Source organism: Chionomys nivalis, chromosome Y (assembly GCF_950005125.1).
Source record: "Chionomys nivalis chromosome Y, mChiNiv1.1, whole genome shotgun sequence".
Taxonomy (NCBI): Eukaryota; Metazoa; Chordata; class Mammalia; order Rodentia; family Cricetidae; genus Chionomys; species Chionomys nivalis.
Window position 1 is genome coordinate 7,108,416 of NC_080113.1, and position 21,948 is coordinate 7,130,363.

Here is a 21,948-nt window from a genome sequence, read left to right on the forward strand (position 1 = left end):
GTAGCTTTCCCAATTTCGAAGATGGGGACCACTGACTGAACTTGATGTCATGGGTGAGGGAGTTAAACATCTGGAGGTGCTTGAAGCCAGATTCCAAAAATATGACCTATAAGATTGTTGGAAGGGAAAACTACGTAGGGAAGAGATGATAGGAATGAGACGGGTGAATGAAGCTCTTGGGATTTTTTCCTTTCCTTTCCTTTCCTTCCTCTCTCTCTCTCTCTCTCTCTCTCTCTCTCTCTCTCTCTCTCTTTCTCTCTCTCTCTCTCTCTTTCCTTTCTTCCTTCTTCTTTTTTAGATTTTTTTACTTGAGACAGACAATGCTAAGGAGTGGAACAATAGCCTCAGATGGCAAAAAAAAGAAAAAGAAGAAGAGTGGGAGGGCAGACTAGGGGGCCTTTTGGTTGCGGAAGTATTCTAACACATTCTGAAAAGTGTCCTGTGAACTTGAATATCGGAGGAGGAAGGAAACATTTTACTCTCGGAAATCACTGACTAAATTTAGGTTCTTTCAACTGAATACGTGTTCTTTGGCTTATGACACAGGATGTGCGTGCCCTGAGAAAGAAAGCCAGGCCTCGTCACACCCAGGTCCTGTTGTCCATGGTTCGTATATGCCACTTGGTTGTTCTTTACAGTTGCACTGAGAGTTTTTGTATTTTTGCAAAACCTCTTCCCGAATCAGGAGGACTGTTTGGCAGGTGTAGAAGCCCCCGGCTGGCTTTGGTGGTAACAGCTGGACGGCACGCTCCCGTGATCCTGGGCGGTCACAGATTCCTGAAAGTCCCTCAAGTAGCCGCGTGAGAGTTTCCAAGGGCATCTGGGCTCTATGGCAGAAGCAGAGGACTTGATTTCCTCGGCTGTAGATTAGAAGGTAAATCCGTTATTGCTACAATCTTCCTCTTGGTCAGGGTTAAGAGGGAGGCCCGAGAAACGGTAAAACGGCGGCTGTATGCTCAAACATGCATGGCGAAAGCAAGTTGCAAATTTCCTATTCCTGTTCCTCGATTCTGAACAGACGAAGTATGAGAAATTTTCACCCGTGACTGAGGTGTAGACAGGCCAAGCATCTCTCCCCGTGACCATCAGCACATGGCGTCGGGAAAGGCCGACCAGGGCCAGGAACTTCATCGAGATGATGCCATTTAACAACCCCCTGACTTCCATTTGTTAAACCATTTAAACTGTGCTGGAGGTGGGTCTGTTAGTGGTGTGGCGTGAGAACCATCCAAAGAGGAGGAAGTTCAATTGTCCTTAAAATGCCTTTGGAGTCATATGGAATACTCTTTTATTTTTTATTTTTATATTGGTATCTTTACTTAAATCCAAAGGCAGCTTTTGTATTCTTGATGTAGTTGTTAGCTCCCAGAATTAAAATATTGGTTCTTCTGATGTGGTAGCGTTTTAGCTATGTGTAGCGTTGTAAGCTTGATTTGTTTGAATTAAAATGAAGGCAGCGAATGCACAACACTGTGCTTTTCCATAGTCATCACAAAATTAATACCATATTTCATTGAATCAAAAGTATTGGCAACTGTAACCTGCACAATTATCACGTGCCAAGGCAAGGACTATAATTCGGCATGTTCTTATCCCTTGGAATTTCTATTTTGTGTTCATGAGCCTTCTTTTAGACTTACCTAGGTGCTAATTTTTATCCCAAATTCTTTCTTTTATGTCCATTCAAAAGGAGACTGCAAAACACAAACAATACGAAAACAAACAAATAAACAAAACCAACAAAACAAAACCCACATCGATTTGGGCATTAGTAAAAAGCTGTTTGCAGTGTCTCTTAGATTTGGAATCATCATCTTTGCTTTGCTACAAAATACCATCCTGCTCATGAAGAGCACCAGAGATTCAACATTTCTTTAAAAATCACCCCCCAGTCAATATCTCAGGAATTTTCCACCAACATGGCCTTCTAGTATATGCACTAAGCTCTTATTTCATGGTCAAGTCGTTCCTGAAATCTTCCTGAGGACCTACTTAGCGACAGCTTCCCATGCCTGTACCCAGCTCATTTCAAGTACTGACTCGAAGAGTAACTGTGCCCATGTTTGTGCCTGGCCAGGCAATGGTAGCTATGTGGTCACTGGGTAGCTTGTTTGAAAACAAAGTCCAGTTTCAGAGATGATACCATGGGGAAAAGTGTTCATTTTGGGATTGTTGAAATATGACATATAAATTACCCATTTTTTATTTTATTTTTGCAGCAGTGGGGATTGAACCCAGGGACTCACACGGGCTAAGCGAGCACTATTCGGCTAAGTAGCCAACAAGTTGCAGCCTCAGCCCCTTTCCCCCCATTTTTTTTTTGTTTGGAGGTGGAGTTTCCCTAAGTTGTTAGCTGAACTTGAACTCCCAGTGAGCTGGGATTGCAGACCTGCACAGCCAGGCACGTTACCTGGCCCAGTGGATCTGAGAGGGAACCTGAGATCGTACGGTGCTAGCAAGTCTCAGTTGCTGCCTACCCGGCAAGTGTGGGTAGCGGTGCATCGAGTAGCCAACTGGGCTTCAGGGCATCAAAGGAAACAGCCTGTCGTGGGAAAATTCACTACCTCTCCAGTGTGCGTGGGTGTTTGGATTTTTGCTTTCTTCATATCATTTAAATGAAAACCTTCACGGTGCAAATATCAATGTACTGTGTAAATACAAAGACTTTTTAGGGGATAAGAAAGAAAACAGGATTTTTTTTTTCTCTTGTAGTACAAGGAGTGAAATTTCCATCCCTTAATTTCTCTCTAAAAGGTTTTTCTTTCATTTCATTTTCTTTTTCTTTTCTTCTCAAAAAACATGGAAAACTTGAATTTGTTAGGAAATCCACATGCAATTGCGGATTTGCAAGCTACCCATTAATACTACATTAGTTCCTCATGATTAATAGCATCTATGTGGATGCTTAATGAATTAATAATGGTGGACTGTTTACTTTGACATGTCAGTAGGACGTTGTAAAAAGACACTTCCCATAAGAGGAAAATTAATTGTACGTTAGCTTGACACAAATAAGATACATTTGGAAAGTCTCATTGGTGTTGATGTCTGCATAGTGTGAGGCACTTTCAAAAGATCCATAGATTTAAAAAAAAAAAAGAGAGATGAGATGTGCATATAAACTCACATAGCTTCACATACATACACAGAAATAAAAACACTAAATATGTCTTTAAGAATAAATGAGACTTTTCTTTGGTGAATACTTATGATAGTGTAGAAGAAAACATTTGTGGCAGAGAAACATAGTTGCAATTTTATCTATGTTACTAACTGCAGAGACTTCCTATCGGGGCCGTTTAGATTAACTTCCAAATTGAACTGCTTCGACTACCCGCTGGCCCATTCTAAATTTATAATTCATTTCCCTAAGGCCCCAGCATTTTTTTTTTATACCGTTTGTTTCTTTAGAGGATCATTGTGCCCTCAGTCTCTAGTCTAATTCTGGGATGTCGGCAGCCATCGTCGCTTATTCTCGTCTTTGCCCTACATCCGGTGAAGCGAAGGTCAAGGAAATTATGTGGCTTGCCCAAACCACTCCAGCCGTATAATTTGTCCCCACAGATCATGGGTCTACGCTTTCGGATGTCTCCGATTTTAACCCGGGCGGAAAGAGCTGCAGGAGCGGAGGCTCTGTGCAGCTGGTGCCTTTGAGGAGATGCAGGGAGCTCCGCGTGCTCCGAGCTCTGACCTGGAAGGGAAGGGGCTAAGAGACAAAAGCGAAGAGGAGGGAAGGGGCCAGAGCATGCCGCCCTTGGAGGAAAAGTGTCCTGGCCTTAGACTTTATCCTAAGGCAATGGGAAGCCATTTGTAAATGTCGCACCCAGAGCCCCGATGAAGCACACAGACCCCTTTGTGCCCATTCCCACGAAGGCAACTCTGAAGCGTTTTTGATTCTCTTTTATTTTTTCCTTCATGTCATGATGGAGGAAGGTCATTGGCTAATAAAGAAACTGCCTTGGCCCATCTGATAGGGCAGAATTTAGATAGGTGGAGTAAACAGAACAGAATGCTGGGAGGAAGAGGAAGTGAGCTCAGACTCGACAGCTCTGCTCTCTGGAGCAGACGCCATGCTCCCCTCTCCCCAGCAGATGCGATGAAGCTCCGACCCAGGATGGACGTAGGCTAGAATCTTCCCGGTAAGCACACCTTGGGGTGCTACACACATGAACAGAAATGGGCCAAGCAGTGTTTAAAAGAATACACTTTGTGTGTCGTTATTTTGGGGCATAAGCTAGCCAGGCAGCATCTGCTGGGGAGGCCGTCGGAGCATCTCGTGGTGGGGAGGACGCACACAGCCTTTCAGTCCTCGGACCTTTGGGCGTTGCCCAGTGATGCTAACGGGCTCATTGCTTCCTCTCCTTGCGGGGAGAAGAGTCTGGACAGGGAAACACAGGGAATACGTCCTGCAGCCCTCCGCTGCCAGCAACCCAGTTTTCAAGAGACGGTCTCACTGGATCTCACGTGATTGTCTGAAAATCCAGGAATAGAACCCTCCACCGCTCACCTCCTTATGTTAGGTGGACGTCAAAGCAGGGGTGAGTTAGGATGTGGTTTTTAAACCTGCGTTTACAGGGTTTTTGAAGCTGCTTTCACAGATGAGAGAAGACTCACAAAGTCTGCAGCTCATTCTTTTTAGGATTTGGGGTGCAACCTATTTATGCCCCTCTTTCCCCCATAGGTTGTTATATGAGCTAGAATTGAAAACAGATGTCCTGTGTCACTTTTTTCTCTTTCGGAAATCTTTCTGGTACAGCATAGATCATCCCCACGCAAACCAGTAAATCGGCCCTCCCCTCGAACCCCCATTGCAGTTTGCTTTTAAGAAAGGATGTTTCTAAATCAGGGACTGGAAAATCTGCGGAACTAAGATCAAAAGGCAAGGAGACAGACACTTCCTAAGGCGAAACAAACCATTTCGTGCTCTCCTCAGAGAGCACTGGCACTGGATTCAAGTGCAGTTGCAGGGCTTGGGCTGGATCACAAACACCCGAGCTCGATCCTCAGCACTGGTTAAGATCTGGCGTGCTGGTGCACACACACACTCCTGTGTAACCGGGAGGTGGAGACAGAGGGTGGAAAGATCACAAGTTCAAGGTCCTTCTTGGTTACATAGAGAATTTAAAACTAGAGGTCCTGCCTCAAAACCAGACAAACAATACCCCCTCATATACCCAAAGACCACAAAAGCAGAAAAAAAACCCGGCCGGGGGGGGGAAGAGAGCTCAGTTGGTAAAATTCTTGCCTTGAATCCTACTGCCTAATTTACTTGGCAAGTTCTAGGCCAGGGACAGACTCTGTCTCAAAAAAACGAGAAGGGTGGCCTTGGGGAAGCACTCGTTGTGCAAATGTGAGGACCTGAGTTTCGATCCCCAGAGCCCATGTGCTGTGCTTGGAATGAGAATGACCCTCGTGGGCTCATGTAATCGAACACTGACTGTTCGGAAGGATTCAGAGTCTTTGTTGTTGTTGTTGTTGTTGTTGTTGTTGTTGTTGAAGAGGTTTGTCCCTGGAGGTGGGCGTTGAAGTTTCAAAAACCCACACCGCTCCCAGGTATAGTTCTCTCTCTTCCTCGTGGCTGCGCCTGGAGCCTGCCTGCTGCCAAGTTCCCTGGTATGGTCATCGTGGCGTCACACTCCGAAACTGTAAGCCCTCGCAGACTCTCCTGTAAGTCGTTTTGGTCATGGTGGAACGGCCATAGAAAAGTGACCAAGACACCGTGCAAACGCTGGGCAGGCGTGGTAGGGCGAGTGTTAATTAAGTTTAATATAAGAGATGGAGAATTTTCTAGAATCAAAGCTACTGAACGAATGGATGATTATTTCCTTAGAAATGATCTTTAGAAGTCCATGGGCCAGGTAGGCCAGGGTACACCCTGGAGAACAACAAAATGGAAGGCAAAGATCAACACTCAAGGTTTCCCTACGACCTCCACGTACGCATCCTGGCACTCACATGTGTAAACACATCCACACACAGAGATACATACACACGAAAAGATGGATGATGTCAAAGAAGTGATGTTGGGAGTGATCCTATGACCTGTGACCTTGCATATACACACATCCATTGGCGTAGGCGTGAGCATGTACATACACACAAACGCACACACACAGACACACACACAACCAAACAAAACCAATAAAGAAATAGAGGTGTGGACTGAGCAAAAGGAAGCTAAAACAACCTTACTTGATCTTGAGTGGGATAGAATTCTAGATATCAGGAATTATTGACTGATAAGTGTGGTTGGTTTAAAGTGGGGGTTCTCAAAGTGTATTCTCCGCTCCTGCAACTTCAGCTTCACCTTGGAGTTCACTAGAAGTGTGAAATCATCCAGGCGGTGGTGGCACACGCCTTTCACCCAAGTACTTGGGAGGCTGAGGTGGACGGATCTCCGAGTCTAAGCCCAGCCTGGTCTACAGAGCAAGTTTCAGGGCAGTCAGGTATACACGTAGAGACCTTGTCTTAAAAAAACAAAACAAAAACCCCAACAAACAAAAACAAAAAACAACAACAAAAAATAAGTGCATCCTAGACTCCACCTCAGATCGATTAAATCAGATACTCGGAAAGGACCCAGCTCTCTGCGCCTTAATCTCTCCTAATGGTGACGCCCACTCAATTTTGGAAAGCAATGGCTTGGGTTAGAGCTTGTTGTGAAGGGAAACCTTGGTTTAAGAGTTTTTTTTTTTTTAACTTTTTTTTCAACCTGCAGAGTAGGATTGATGATACATATCTTAAGGGTGCTTGGGAGGTTAACTCTGGTCAAGAACAATATAGTGGGCACAGCAGAGATGCTTACTAATCCACAGTAGCATTATTGGGTCCTTGGCTATGTCAGGATTACTCAGGATGGACCACCTCAAGGAGTTTGCAACTGTACTTGGCCTCTGCCTAGGAAGGCTGAAATAGAAGGCAGGAGAATAAAAGGTAGCTAGAATTTTTATTGTAGGTGAAACTGAAGGTGGATTTTAATGGCTTCAATTTCAGAGCAGGCTTTACACTGAATTATCGAAATAGGAAAGTTATTTTCCTGAGTTTAAATATCATATTGGCAGATCCATTGTAATACTGTGCTATCAAAGAGCATTGCTAAAATTTAAATTATTTTAACTGTAACCTTGATAAGTATAATCTTTATAAATTGATTCACTTATAAGTGAACATAATAAAATAATTACTTTCCATCAGAGTTTTGTAGTATCTGGCAGTTTTCTAAAATTGATTTTCTTCCGGATAAAGAGGTCCTTTGTGTTAAAAGGAGGTATTTTGTATTATTTGGTAACCTATGATTTAGATTAATGAGTTAGAAGTTTTCAATCCTCCTAAAGTTATCCTTGCCCCTTTCACTTGAGCCGAGGCTAACCAAAAATTATTACTTTTAAGATAGTCATAAAAAATGGACAGAGAAAATCATTCTGACAGTTTCTCTCCCTATAGTTTGGTAGAAGTTTTCTAGAAGAATGAGAAATATCGGTTCTTATTGTCTTTTCAGTATGTCAAGCAGACTCAGTTAATCTCATGCTCGGCTGGCTGCAGGGCTAAGGAACTGGAAAGTCCAGTGTCATGTAAAATACGAGGGCCGTAGGCTCCATGGACCATGACCCGGTTAACTTGAGGGTTTTTTTTAAAGGGAATAATATCGGACTTTCAGAGCTGATCTGCTCTCCATGTTTAACTGTATAACGCTTTAACGTCCATGCTGCTTTGAGTTAGAAAGGTGAAAATATAAATCAGTACAGTGACTAAGCCAAGGAGCCTAGAAAGCAGGCTTGGTTTGAAGTCTGCAGCCTGGAAAATCAACAAGAGCTAAAAATAGTGAAGTTAGAGGCAACATTCAATCATGGCCCATCTAAAGGTGGCTTTTAAGCATTGCCCAAAGAGAAATCAGGCCATGGTACTATAGTTATAAAGATTATATACGCATATAGTGTGTGTGTGTGTGTGTGTGTGTGTGTGTGTGGTTTTGGTGTTCCAAAGTTTTCAATTTTCATGTTGTTTTTCTCATTAGAATTGAGAAATCCTTGGATTTCCAAAGGAGAAGTATTGGCATAATCTAAATGAAATTTCAGAATTTACCCTAGTAAAGTTGATGTGAAAGTTTTCAAGAGCAAATTAAGCAAATGGCTCCAGCATTCACTGGTTTCTTTTTTTCATTTTTTTAATTGATTTTATTTAGCTATACATTTTTCTATGCTCCCCTCCCTGCCTCTCTCCTTCCCTCCGCCTCAACTCTCCCCCAAGGTCCCCATGCTCCCAATTTACTCAGGAGATCTTGTCTTTTCTACTTCCCATGTAGATTAGATCTATGTAAGTCTCTCTTAGGGTCCTCATTGTTGTCTAGGTTCTCTGGGATTGTGATTTGTAGGCTGGTTTTCTTTGTTTTATGTGTAAAAACCACCTATGAGTGAGTACATGTGATAATTGTCTTTTTGTGTCTGGGTTACCTCACTGAAAATAATGTTTTTTAGCTCCATCCATTTGCCTGCAAAATTCAAGCTGTCATTATTTTTTCTGCTGTGTAGTACTTCATTGTGTAAATGTACCACATTTTCCTTATCCATTCTTCAGTTGAGGGGCATTTAGGTTGTTTCCAGGTTCTGGCCATGACAAACAAAGCTGCTATGAACATAGTTGAACCCATGTCCTTGTGGCACGATTGAGCATCCTTTGGATATATACCCCAAAGTGGTATTGCTGGGTCTTGAGGAAGGTTGTTTCCTAATTTTCTGGGAAATCGCCACACTGACATCCAAAGGGGTTGTACCAGTTTGCATTCCCACCAGCTTTGCAGGAGTGTTCCCTTTACCCACATCCTCTCCAGCACAAGTTGTCATCAGTGTTTTTGATCTTGGCCATTCTTACAGGTGTAAGATGGAATCTCAGAGTTGTTTTGATTTGCATTTCTCTGATGACTAAGGATGTTGAGCATTTCCTTAAGTGTCTTTCAGCCATTTTAGATTTCTCTGTTGAGAGTTCGCTGTTTAGTCTGTACTCCATTTTTTTTATTGGATTATGTGATCTTTTGGTGACCAATTTCTTGAGTTCTTTCTATATTTTGGAGATCAGACCTCTGTCTGATGTGGGGTCAGTGAAGATCTTTTCCCATTCTGTAGGCTGTCGTTTTGTCTTGTTGACCATGTCCTTTGCTTTACAGAAGCTTTTCAGTTTCAGGAGGTCCCATTTATTAATTGTTTCTCTCAGTGTCTGTGCTGCTGGGGTTATATTTAGCAAGTGGTTCCCTGTGCCAATGCGTTCAGGTGCACTTCCCAATTTCTCTTCTATGAGGTCCAGTGTGGCTGGCTTTATGTTGAGGTCTTTGATCCATTTGGACTTGAGTTTTGTGCATGGTGACAGATATGGGTCTATTTTCATCCTTCTGCATGTTGATATCCAGTTATGCCAGCACCATTTGTTAAATATGCTTTCTTTTTTCCATTTGATGTATTTTTTTGCTTCTTTGTCAAAAATCAGGTGATCGAAGATGTGTGGATTAATATCCGGGTCTTCTATTCGGTTCCGTTGGTCCTCCTCTCTGTTCTTATGTTAATACCAGGCTGTTTTCAGTACTGGAGCCCGGTAGTAGAGTTTGAAGTCAGGGATTGTGATGCCTCCAGAAGTTCTTTTATTGTACAGGATTGTTTTGGTTATCCTTGGTTTTTTTGTTTTTCCATATGAAGTTGGGTAGTGCTCTTTCGAGGTCTGTGAAGAATTTTGCTGAGATTTTGCTGGGCATTGCATTGAATCTGTAGATTGCTTTTGGTAAGGTTGCTATTTTTACCGTGTTAATTCTGCCTACCCAAGAGCATGGGAGATCCTTCCACTTTCTGGTGTCTTCTTCAATTTCTTTCTTCAAAGATTTAAAGTTCTTGTCATACAAGATTCCCACTTGTTTGATTAGAGTTACTCCGAGATATTTTATGCTATTTGTGACTGTTGCTTTCACTGGTTTCTTAACAGCCCAAGGATCCCTTTCAGAGTACATGATGCTCAGGGAACTCTCAGACATCTCATGTGAGATAAAGAAAGAATAGAAGAGAGGAGCCCTGTAAAGCTCTCTGTGGCTCTATGGTCTCAGTTCAGTAGCAAGATTCTTGGCAAATTTTTACTCATGTACCTGAACTTTTGCATGAGCAGTTGGAAAATTTAAGGCTGTATTCACTGTTTAGTTCCTAACTGTTACAAACGTGGAGTGACTGACCTCAACCGTCTGTGCCTTTCGTGAACTTCGGACTCACAAGGGTACTGTGATGTCCTCAGGAATCTCAGCATCCCTTGAGATTTCCTTCCTAGTTCCACAGTGACCAATAAATGCCGTTTGAATAGGAGGAGTCAATCCAGCGGACAAGGTAGACGTTCTCTGGACTTCCAAGTTAAAAGGGACGTGAAACGCTTTCCTCCAAGTTCTGAAAGACAGAGCATTGAAAACAGGCGACTACGATGCGACAATTGGTAAAATCACACTGCTGTCCATGGAAACAGGTGAATAGGGTCTTGGATGATACAGACCGGAACGTGAACAAGCCCAGAGATGATGGAGCCACGTGGCCAGGATATTGCGCATGATGGCAAGAAATGATAAAGGTCGTCAGCTTAGCTTTTTGCACGTCTTGTGCAATGGAATGAAAAATTCTGCCTTTTCTTCTCGGAAATTTAACTCAGGCAGTATTTGCTAAGCACTAGCTTTGTGCACCAAGCTCTAGGCCTTGGGGCTTCAGATTTGACTGTGATCAATAATAACTATAGTCAACGCCAGCTTTTGATCTTTATAACGTGTCTTTGTTTTACAGATTTTTTTTTTAAGTTGCAAAATTTTTATACAATGTATTCTGGTTATGATTTTCCCTCCCCAAGTCCTCCCTGATCCACCCTACTTCCTCTACCTTCTCATTTATCCAACTGTGCCATTTCTCTCTCTGTCTTTAACGAAAACAAGAAAAAGACCCACCAGAAACTCATACCATGCCCCATGTAATAACAAAGGAACTTCTTAGTGAAATTAAAAGACACAGAGAGATTCCAAATTAATAAAATTAGAGATGCAACAGACAGGAAGTCCAGAGACTCATAAGAATGTTTATTTTCAGGCCCTCCAGATCAGCATTGACAAAGCTCACATGAGTTCAAAGACTGAAGCCACATGCACAGTGCCTGGATAGATCTACAGCAAGGCTTCCAGTTCAGTGTTTTTATGAGAATCCTGAGTGTGTGAAGGAGTAGCTCTCTGATGCTTGTCCCTTGTCTTGAGTTCTTTTCCTTCTGTTGGTTTGTCTTGTCAAACTCCAGACTAGTAGCTTTTGTTTTACCTTATTATATTTTATTTTGTTATATTTATGAAATGAATGAATGAATGAAAACCTAGGAGAGGGAAGTCAGATTTCTCCAATGGACTGACACCGGAATATTTGACCAACATATAATGGACAGCACAGTGTTTATTTGTGGGGACTTTTATTTGCTTGCAGTTTGGTGTTTTTTTTTTTTTAATTTTTTTGGTGGGGTTGGTGTTTTATTTCATTTTCTTGGTTCAGGGGAGTCTTGTTATTGTATTGGGGTTTTGTTTGTGTTTTGGGAAGGAACTTAAAGGTACATGGGTAGGGATGGGAAGCGGATCTGGAAGGACTTGGGGGAGAGGAAGAAGATGAGACAAATATATTTAAGTTAAAAATTGTTTTAACTAAGAAAAATCTAATAAAAAATTACTGTTTACTTGCTGTCTACAAAATAAAGCATGTTTATAATAAAAAAATCTCTGCTCTATCAAGCTGGAAAACCTAAAAGAAATGGATACACTTTTTTGATATATGCAACCTACCAAAGTTAAGCAACATCAAATAATCTATTTAAACATACCCATAAGCCCTAGTGAAATTGAAACAGTAGTTTAAAGTCTCCCAAATTCCCTTCACCCCACTCAATAAGAAAACCACAAGGCCAGAAGATTCAGTGTAGAATTCTATCAGACCTTCAAAGAAGAATTAACCGTAATACTTCTAAAACTATTCTGTGAAATAGAAACTGAAGGAACATTACCTAATTCTTTTCATGATTACTCCGATATATAAGCCACATAAAACCTACCCCAAAAGAAAATTACAGACAAATATCCCTTATCAACATAAATACAAAGACTGTTAATAAAATACTTGCAAACCAAATACAAGAATATATACAAAACATTATCTACTATGATCAAGTAGACTTCATCTCTGAGATGCAGGGATGGTTCATCGTACGTAAATTGCAGACTGAAAGACAAAAACCATCTCATTGGATACAGACAATCCAATATCTCATCATGATAAAAGTCCGAGAGATTATGGATGCAAGGGACATACCTTACCATAATGAAGGAGATTTACAGTCCACAGCCACCATCAACCTAAACAGTGAGAAACTCCAGGCATTTTCACTAAAATTAGGAAGAAGACAAGGATTCCCACACTCTCCATACCTACAAGATGTCAGATCTGGATTTCTTTGTTGTTGTTGTTTTTTTTTTTTTTTTTGTAATTTCCTCCTTTTTCTATCAAATCTTAGTAATTTGGATCTCCCTTTTGTCTTTGAGTTGATTTGGTTAAGGGTTTGCCAATCTTACTGATTTTCTCAAAGAATCAATTCTAAGTTTTACTGATTCTTTGTATTGTTTGTTAGTGTTTCTATTTTATTGATTTTGGCTCTGAATTTGTTTCTGCTTCCCATTCCCTTTGAATGTTACTTTTTCTTATTCTAGAGCAGTGATTCTTAACCTGCTAATACTGTGACCCTTGAACACAGTTTCTTTTCATTGCTGCTTTATAACTGTAACTTTGCTACTGTCGTGAATCATAATATAAATATCTGATATGCAAAATATCTGATATGTGACCCCTGGGAAAGGGTCGATTGACCCCCAGCGGGTTGCAAACCACAAGTTGAGAACCACTGTTCTAGTGCTTTGGAGTATGCTGTTAAGTTACTAAAGTGGGATCTCCCCAAGTTTTGTAATAGCAGCTAATGGTATGAATGTGTCTCTTACAACCGCTTTCGTTATGTCCTGTGAGTTTGGGTGTGTTGTATGTTCATTTTCCTTCAATTCTAGAAAGTCTTTAATTATTTTTGAAGTTCTGTGTTGGCCCAGTTTTATTCAGTAGTAAGTTGTTAATTTTCCTTTTTTTTAAAGATTGATTTATTATGTATACAACATTCTGCCTGCGTGCATGCCCACGCGCCAGAAGACGGCACCAGACCTCATTACAGATGGCTGTGAGCCACCATGTGGTTGCCGGGATTCGAACTCAGGACCTCTGGAAGAGCAGGCGATGCCCTTCACCGCTGAGCCATCTCTCCAGCCCCAAGTTGTTAATTTTCCACGAGTTCATAAGCTTTCTGTTTTTGTTGTTGATCTCCAGCTTTAATCTGGGGTGGTCAGAAGGGATGCAGGGTGTTAATTTTCTTATGTCTGTTGAGCCTTGCTTTGTGTCCAAGCATGTGGTTAATTTTGGAAAAAGTTCGGTGTGGTGCTGAGAGGAAATATGCTCTGTGTTTGGGTGACGCACGCTGCATCTGCTGGGTCCATTTGACTTAGGACCTTATTTACCTCCAGCATTTCTCTGTTTACGCGACTTGGATGCAGCAGAATTACGTATCCTGTGTTCTAACCTGCTTCTTAGTCTGTGTCTTTGTATTGGAGATTTAAGGTCATCAGCACTGAGAGTTATCAATGAGCAGTTTATAGATTTTTATTATTTTGTTGTTTTAGCTTTTCTCCCTCTTTTCATTTGCTGGTCTGTAATCATTTATTCTTCATGTCTTCCTGGTTGTAGTTTGTCTCTTTAGACCTGAGTTGTCTTTCCGATGCCTTCCGTTGAGATGAATTGGTTGATAGATATTGCTTGAATTGACTTTATCGCGGAATATCTTGTTTTCTTCATCTATGGTGACTGAAAGTCCAGCTGGGTATGGTGGTCTGGGCTGGCGTCGCTAGTGTCTTGGGGTTCGCAGACCCTTCTGGCTTTCAGAGTCTGCATTAAGAAGTCCGGTGTAATTCTTATAGGCCTGCCTTTTTATGTTAGTTGGACTTTTTCCCTTGCAGCTTTTAATGTTTTTTATTCTGTACATTTAGTGTTTTGATTACTATGTGTTATGGAGAATTTATTTTCTGGACCAGTCTGTTGGGTGTTCTCTGTGCTTCTCGTACCCTGATAGGCATCTTCTTCTCTAGGTTAGGAAAATTTTCTTCTATGCTAAAAGTATTTTCTGTGCCTTTGACCTGGGTTTCTTCTCCTTTCTCTATTCTATTATTCATAGATTTGTTCTTACTGTTCCAGATTTCTTGGATGTTTTACGTATAGATTTTAAAAGTTCATTTTAGATTTAACATTTTCTATCCATTTCTTCTCCTTATCTACAATGCCTGAGACTCTCTCTGCTTTGTCTTAGAGGCTGATGATTGAGGGGTGTCCCACTGACGTCTTTGACTTCTTAAATTTTTATTTCTTTTTTAAATTTTTATTTCTTTTTCTTTTTTAAATTTTTATTTCTTTTTCTTTCATGATCCCATTTCTTTTCTTTTTCCTTTTTTTCTTTTCTTTTTTTTGAGACAGGGTTTCTCTGTGTAGCACGGACCTTCCTGGAACTCTCTCTGTAGACCAGGCTGGCCTTGAACTCAGAGATCCATCTGCCTTTGCCTCCCGAGTGCTGGCATTTTTTGTTGAATTCTACTTGCGCATCTTGAATTGTTTTTATTATTTTACTCAACTGTTTATGTTTCACAGACTTAATTAAGGCATCGATTCATCTCCTCTTATTTTTAAGTCCCAGACATGCACGACGCCAGGCCGCTTTTCATGGTTTTGCTGTAATGGAGTTACTGACTTTCGGTGGAGGCACATTGTCTTGGCTGTTCGTGTTTGTGGCTTTTTTTCACTAGGGTCAAGGCATCAGGAGTGATGATACTGGAGATATTTTGTGGTCCTGACGCCTAGTCTTGTCTCTGGAGGGTAGGCGATCTGTTCTTTGCTTGCTGTGCCCACCTTAGATCCTAGGCAAGTCTGGTGGCTGTGGCGTCCCTCATAGAGAGTTGTTGTGCTCAGTGGGTGGCAGAAATGGATCTGGTGATATCATTTGAGAAGAATTGACCGATATATCTTACTTATTAAACCTTTTTCATGATTCATCCCCGGTAAGGCCAACCTTGGTTGTCCACATCATGGACAAAAAGAAATTATAAATGGGCTGTAGGTATAAATATGAAGCAATGAAGATTCTAGATGAAAGTGTAGGGCATTGTCGTGATTTGGGGGTAGATTTTTTTTAAAAAAAAAAAATAACAAATGGTATTCATCATAGAGGCAGAAAGGGAGAAATAGAACTACGTTAAAATTTGAAATTTCACTTCATCGCAAGATACCAGGAAGAAAATAAGAACTACAGAATGGGAGATGTGGAGACTGTAGGAGGGTCTTTTATAAATCCAAAGAAAAAGTTAAATTATGCAAGTATTGTGAGACAGAGTTGAGCAAACAATGGACGAGGAGGTGAGGCTCGGCAGAAGACTGCTTCGCATAACCAGCTCTTCTGTCCAAGCTAAAATAGCCATTCGGAATCCTTATCACTGCCCCCAACCAGGTAACAATCTTGCTTACTTCTGTGCGTTTACATTGCAGAACCCTTTCAAATTACGATCTCTTGAATACACACTGTAATTGGATTGAAAACGTTTGTATTTGGAAAAGCAGGGCCTTGCTGTCCAGGATGAAGCACACAAGCCAAGCAGCTTTGAGATCACTAAGGACTAACGGCCACCGGGCATTTTCTGTGCTATGGAAGCAGAGGAGACGTGCAGAACCGCAGAGTTCTGCAAAGTGTCTACAGCGGGGTCTTTGAGCCAGCGTCCAACGCAGAGAAAGGGAGGATCTTGATAGCCGCCATACCCGAAACAGGAGGAGGACACACTAGGAAGATTGATACCAATCCACTTTTTGATACGGTTAACTTGGTCTGTCATCCAGATTAAGCTACTAGGTTTTTTTGTTTTTTTGTTTTTGTTTATTTGTTTTGTCTTTTAAAAAAAAGATTATTTATTATGTACACAGTGTTCAGCCTCCACGTATGCCCTCAGGCCAGAAGAGGGCACCAGACCCCATTACAGATGGCTGTGAGCCACCATGTGGTTGGTGGGATTTGAACTCAGGACCTCTGGAAGAGCAGCCAGTGCTCTTAACCTCTGAGCCAGCTCTCCAGCCCCTCTGTTTTGTCTTTTTTGAGAGATAGGCTCTCCGTTTGCTTGCTACGTACCCGTGGATGACCTTGAAGTTTCCATCTTCCTACTCCCACTTCCCGAGTGCTGAAAGAACGGGCATGTGCCACCATGCCCAATTTATTCTGTGCTGATATTAAACCTAGGGCCTCTTTCATGTGAGGCGAGTGCCCGGCCAACTGAGCCGCATCCGCAGCCCGCAGCCACCGCTGACTTCAGCAAGTGCCTGGGCTCTGAGCTAGAAATTCTCGATGCGTTAAAGGTTGAAAATCGTCACCAACCCTGGGGGTGTATAGTGTAATCCAAATTTGCAGACAAAAACGCCAAAACCTTGGAGACATTAAATAACGTGCCTCCATTCTAGCTAGGAGGTATCAGCAAACTGAAACTGGAGCTCATATCTGTGGGACTTGCAAGCCTTTTATCTTGATATGTTTTTCGCTCTTTAGTTCAAATTGGCCCAAAAGTCACAGGAGTTCTCCTGTCTTAGCCTTCCCAGGGCTGGAGTGACAAGTCTGAGCTACTGTATCTAGCTGCCTTAATTTTTGAAACCAGTTTTATTTGATCTTAGTGAGGAGAAGACTGCTTCCCATATGCAGGATTTTTTGTTTTGTTTTGTTTTGGTTTGAGTTTGAGTTTGTTTGTTTGTTTGTTTTTTCGAGATAGGGTTTCTTTGTGCAGCCTTGGCTGTCTTGAAATGCATTTTGTAGATCAGGCTAGCCTTGAACTCACAGAAATGCACCTGCCTACTAAATGCTGGGATTAAAGGCTTATGCTACCACTACCTGGCTTAATATATACAGTTTTAAGATAATTTGAGAAGAAAAATTTTTTCCAGTCAAATTTGAAGTTTGATGAAGGCTGTCTTAAGATTCTACGAATTGGCATTTTTGTTTCCTATAGGAAAGAGTAGGAAGCATTGAAAATCTTCCAGTAAACAACACCGGCCATGCTGGAAAAGGCCTGTGTTGGTGACCTATGAGACTTTTCCACATTTTGGAGACATTTTAACAACTTGAATAATTGCCTGTGATAGGCAGGTATTATTTTCTGCTTATTAATGACTCTCCAGGCTTGATATTATTCCTCGTCTCACTAATTCACACGCAGAGATAAAGAAAATAGTGCCGCATCACTGTCTGCGTAGCAGTGCTTCTCTGTCCGCTTTGGTACAGAGAGAAAGCCGAGAGAAGACGACAAAGGACGGGACAAAGAACCTAGCATCAGCTAAATCTGTTTGAAAAGCCAAATTTTGTGTGGCCTTGTTGGACGAAGTGTATCACGGTGGGGGCTGGGTTCGAGGTTTCCTGTGCTGAGAATATCGCCCAGCCCATGTTTAGTCTCCTTCCTGCAAGACGTAGGACTCTGCAGCTACTCCTCCAGCACCAAGTCTACCTGCAGGCCGCCACGCTCCCTGCCGTGACGATAATGGACTGAACCTCTGAAACTGTGAGCCAGCCCCAACTAAATGTTTTCTTCATGAGAGTGGCCACGGTCATGGTGTCTCTTTGCAGGAATAAAACCCTAACTAAGAACCCCCCATGCAATGTGGATTATTTACTTCTGAATGCGTCTTTCCAAGAGTCTGATGACCGTAACCTGCGTAAGCCATGTCACAGAAAGACACGTGAGATGGCTTGAATGCAGAACGTACGGATGTGGTTTGAGGACTTTGTCGAAAAAGACACAAAACCCCACACAACAAACCTCTTTGTTTCTGGAGCAAGTTTCCCAACGTTTCTTGCTGTGACGATGCACAAGATGCCCCACACAAGTTGCTGAAAATGTTCACCTTCAACCAGGGGTCAGTTTGCTAGAGTCTGTCTAGTGTCCTGGGCATCTGGCCTCTGGTGGCCCCTGCAAACAAGTACACATACACGCGCACAAAGACACGTGGAAACAATAAAATATGTCTTAAAAAAAAACAAAATACCCTGGACAAGAACTTTGGATTGCAGTTTTTGGAATGCGGAACTTGTGGTTTAGAAGTCAGTCCTTGGAATGTGTGTGTATGTGTGTGTTTTATCAAATTGATTGTGCATTGTGCCTTGAAGCCTTTGAGAAAGATATAAACCATCTTCTCCGCTGGTTTTTGGAGGATTTCAAGTGTGTTCCCGGTCAGAAGCAGTCTTACGTAGTGGAGATGGGCAGGGCCAGAGGGGCCGCAGTCCACCCTAGGGATTCACCAACTTGGCTTCGTGAAGGTGGACCGACGCTCTCAAGTCAAGTGCAGTCCCCTCCGCCTTCCCTGAGAGGAAGTTTGTTCCCACTCTGTTCTGGCTTTCTTCTTTCCTTATGTGAAAAAAGAGCGACAACAGCCATTGTTTTTTTTTTAACCTTCAAACTATCTTATTAATGATTTTATAAATAGAAAATAATTTTCCAAGAAGGTCTGGCAAACAGTTTTTGTACATGGACTCACTTACTTATTCGGGATTTTGCATGTGGGAATGGGCACATTTTCAGACAATTTGGGTAGGCTTTCCAATCTCGATTCTTTATTTCCTGTTGTGAGAACTTTTTTTTTTTTCATGTACGTGTTACACAATACCAAATAAGACTTGTAATGAGAAATTTTCTTCCGGGTGACCTCCCTGTGAGGCTGAGTTATGAAAAAAAAAATGGTAAGAAACTTAACCCAGATGAAATTACCTCCATTGAGAGTATTGCTTGGCACAGAAACAACAGACTGAATTATTTTTGGTTTTTTTAATAAATGAAGTCTGTTTTCTTCTGTGTAGGTGGCAGCAGAAATTAACCCCTGCAGAAAGTCTAGCCTCAGATGGCTGTTGAGCATTCAGTTTCTTTTGAGTTAGGAGAACCTTGGATAAAATAATGTTCAGTTGTTTTTATTTGGAGCTCAAGTCACTTTGGAATCTTCCCTGCTGTCTGCACTCCCGGTATTCTCCAGAGGTGTCTGTCTTGGTATTTAATTTTCTGGAGGCTGACCTTCAATCTGACATCATGTACAGGCAGATACTAATGAATCCTATTTTCTCCTTCGTAGCACTTCTGGAGAAACCGGTTAGTCGAAGGCGGGACATCGAAGCTGTACAGAAAGCCAAAATCCTTTATTCATCCTGCATGAATGAGAGTGAGTAATAAGGAAAATAAATATTTATGATCCTTATACCTCAGAATTCTATTAATGTTTAAAGGCATTGTTAAGGAAGAGAAAACTGAAATTCTATCAATGCTTAAAGGTGTTTATTTAGGTAATAAAAAGTCTCAAAGACTGGATTTTGATGGATCTTTCTTAGAGAATCTGTACTGTTGCTGTGGAAAATAATCTTTTAAAGACATATTGATTTTGCTATTTGATGTTTATATATGTATGTGGGTTGTGCACTCGACTGCGTGAGCACAGATGGAGGCCAGGTGAGGCTGGAGGAGCCCTTGAAGCTGGAGGTTCTCGCTGTTGTGTACTGCCCGCCATGAGTGTGGAGACCTGAACTCGGTTCCTCTGCAAGAACAGCATGTGCTCCTAACAACTGCGTTATCTCTCCAGCCCCAAGAAAATGATCTTATCTGTGACTGGATTATTTGGGTGTCAGTTCCTATATTAGAAATTTAGATAGGGCAGCAGGGAAAAGCTCATTGTATCTAGTAAAAAAAAAAAAAAAAATTGGAATCCGTAGCCAGGCCGGTTCTGGCTCCAGACGAACCTGAGAGGGCAAATACTTAGGTTGGCTTTGAGCAATCACTGTGTGGCTGAGGGTCACCTAGAATTTCTGACCCTCTTGCCTCTTCTTCCCGAGTGCGGGACTTGAGGGCTGAGCCATGGTACCTGGCTTCTAGCTTACAATTCTAACTGGCCCTCTGTGTCCACTCCCTTTCAGAGGCGATTGAAAAAGCAGACGCCAAGCCCCTGCTCCACATCTTGCGGCATTCACCTTTCCGCTGGCCTGTGCTCGAAGCTAATATTGGTCCTGAAGGGGTTTGGTCAGAGAGAAAATTCAGCCTCTTGCAGACGCTGGCAGCATTCCGTGGGCAATACAGCAATTCTGTGTTCATCCGTCTGTACGTGTCCCCCGATGACAAGGCGTCCAATGAACACATCTTGAAGGTATGGCCGGGGCTGTTTGTTCATGCTAAGATTAACCCTTCCTGGTGTCTTTTTCTTTTCGTTTATATATAGTGTCTCAAGTATCCCTCGCTGTCCTCAAGCTTGCGGTGTGCCCCAGGGTGACTTTGACCTCCTGTCACTTGCCTCTGCCCCCTGAGTACTGAGGTTACAGGTTTGCATCACCACGCCATGATTATGCAGTGCTCATGGACACTAGGAAACCACTCTGCGAACTGTGCTACAGTCCCCAGTTCGGGTGCTCTCCTAAAGGCGGAAATCCATGCCGGCTTAAAGAAAGGGTGAGGTAAAAAAATTCAGCTGAACTTTGGGATCTAGAATTATGCCCTGCTGCAAGATGTGCGGAGAGTAGGTCATTAGTAGTCCAAGATGTGCAGACTGTAGATCATTCGTAGTCCAAGATGTGCAGACTGTAGATCATTAGTAGTCCAAGATGTGCAGACTGTAGATCATTAGTAGTCCAAGATGTGGGGAGTGTAGATCATTAGTAGTCCAAGATGTGCAGAGAGTAGATCATTAGTAGTCCAGGATGTGCAGACTGTAGATCATTAGTAGTCCAGGATGTGCGGAGTGTAGGTCATTAGTAGTCCAAGATGTGCAGAGTGTAGGTCATTAGTAGTCCAAGATGTGCAGAGAGTAGATCATTAGTAGTCCAAGATGTGCAGAGTGTAGGTCATTAGTAGTCCAAGATGTGCAGAGAGTAGATCATTAGTAGTCCAAGATGTGCAGAGTGTAGATCATTAGTAGTCCAAGATGTGCAGAGTGTAGATCATTAGTAGTCCAAGATGTGCAGAGTGTAGATCATTAGTAGTCCAAGATGTGCAGACTGTAGATCATTAGTAGTCCAAGATGTGCAGACTGTAGATCATTAGTAGTCCAAGATGTGCAGAGAGTAGATCATTCGTAGTCCAAGATGTGCAGAGTGTAGATCATTAGTAGTCCAAGATGTGCAGAGTGTAGATCATTAGTAGTCCAAGATGTGCAGAGTGTAGATCATTAGTAGTCCAAGATGTGCAGAGTGTAGATCATTAGTAGTCCAGGGTGTGCGGAGTGTAGATCATTAGTAGTCCAAGATGTGCAGACTGTAGATCATTAGTAGTCCAAGATGTGCAGAGTGTAGATCATTAGTAGTCCAAGATGTGCAGAGTGTAGATCATTAGTAGTCCAAGATGTGCAGAGTGTAGATCATTAGTAGTCCAAGATGTGTGGAGTGTAGATCATTAGTAGTCCAAGATGTGCAGAGAGTAGATCATTAGTAGTCCAAGATGTGCAGAGTGTAGATCATTAGTAGTCCAGGATGTGCAGAGAGTAGATCATTAGTAGTCCAAGATGTGCAGAGTGTAGATCATTAGTAGTCCAGGATGTGCAGACTGTAGATCATTAGTAGTCCAAGATGTGCAGACTGTAGATCATTAGTAGTCCAGGATGTGCAGACTGTAGATCATTAGTAGTCCAAGATGTGCAGAGAGTAGGTCATTCGTAGTCCAAGATGTGCAGAGTGTAGATCATTAGTAGTCCAAGATGTGCAGACTGTAGATCATTAGTAGTCCAAGATGTGCGGAGTGTAGGTCATTAGTAGTCCAAGATGTGCAGACTGTAGATCATTAGTAGTCCAAGATGT

The 21,948-nt window shown here is 42.1% G+C and overlaps 1 protein-coding gene across 1 annotated transcript in view; it reads left to right on the forward strand.

Moving 5' to 3' along the window:
- LOC130868818 (phosphate-regulating neutral endopeptidase PHEX) overlaps positions 1-21,948 on the forward strand; it is a 105,594-nt gene that overhangs the window by 18,840 nt on the left and 64,806 nt on the right. The window contains exons 4-5 of the mRNA XM_057760840.1: positions 19,251-19,337; positions 20,083-20,309. Of these exons, the coding sequence (XP_057616823.1) occupies positions 19,251-19,337; positions 20,083-20,309 (314 nt within the window). The remainder of the gene's footprint in view (positions 1-19,250; positions 19,338-20,082; positions 20,310-21,948) is intronic.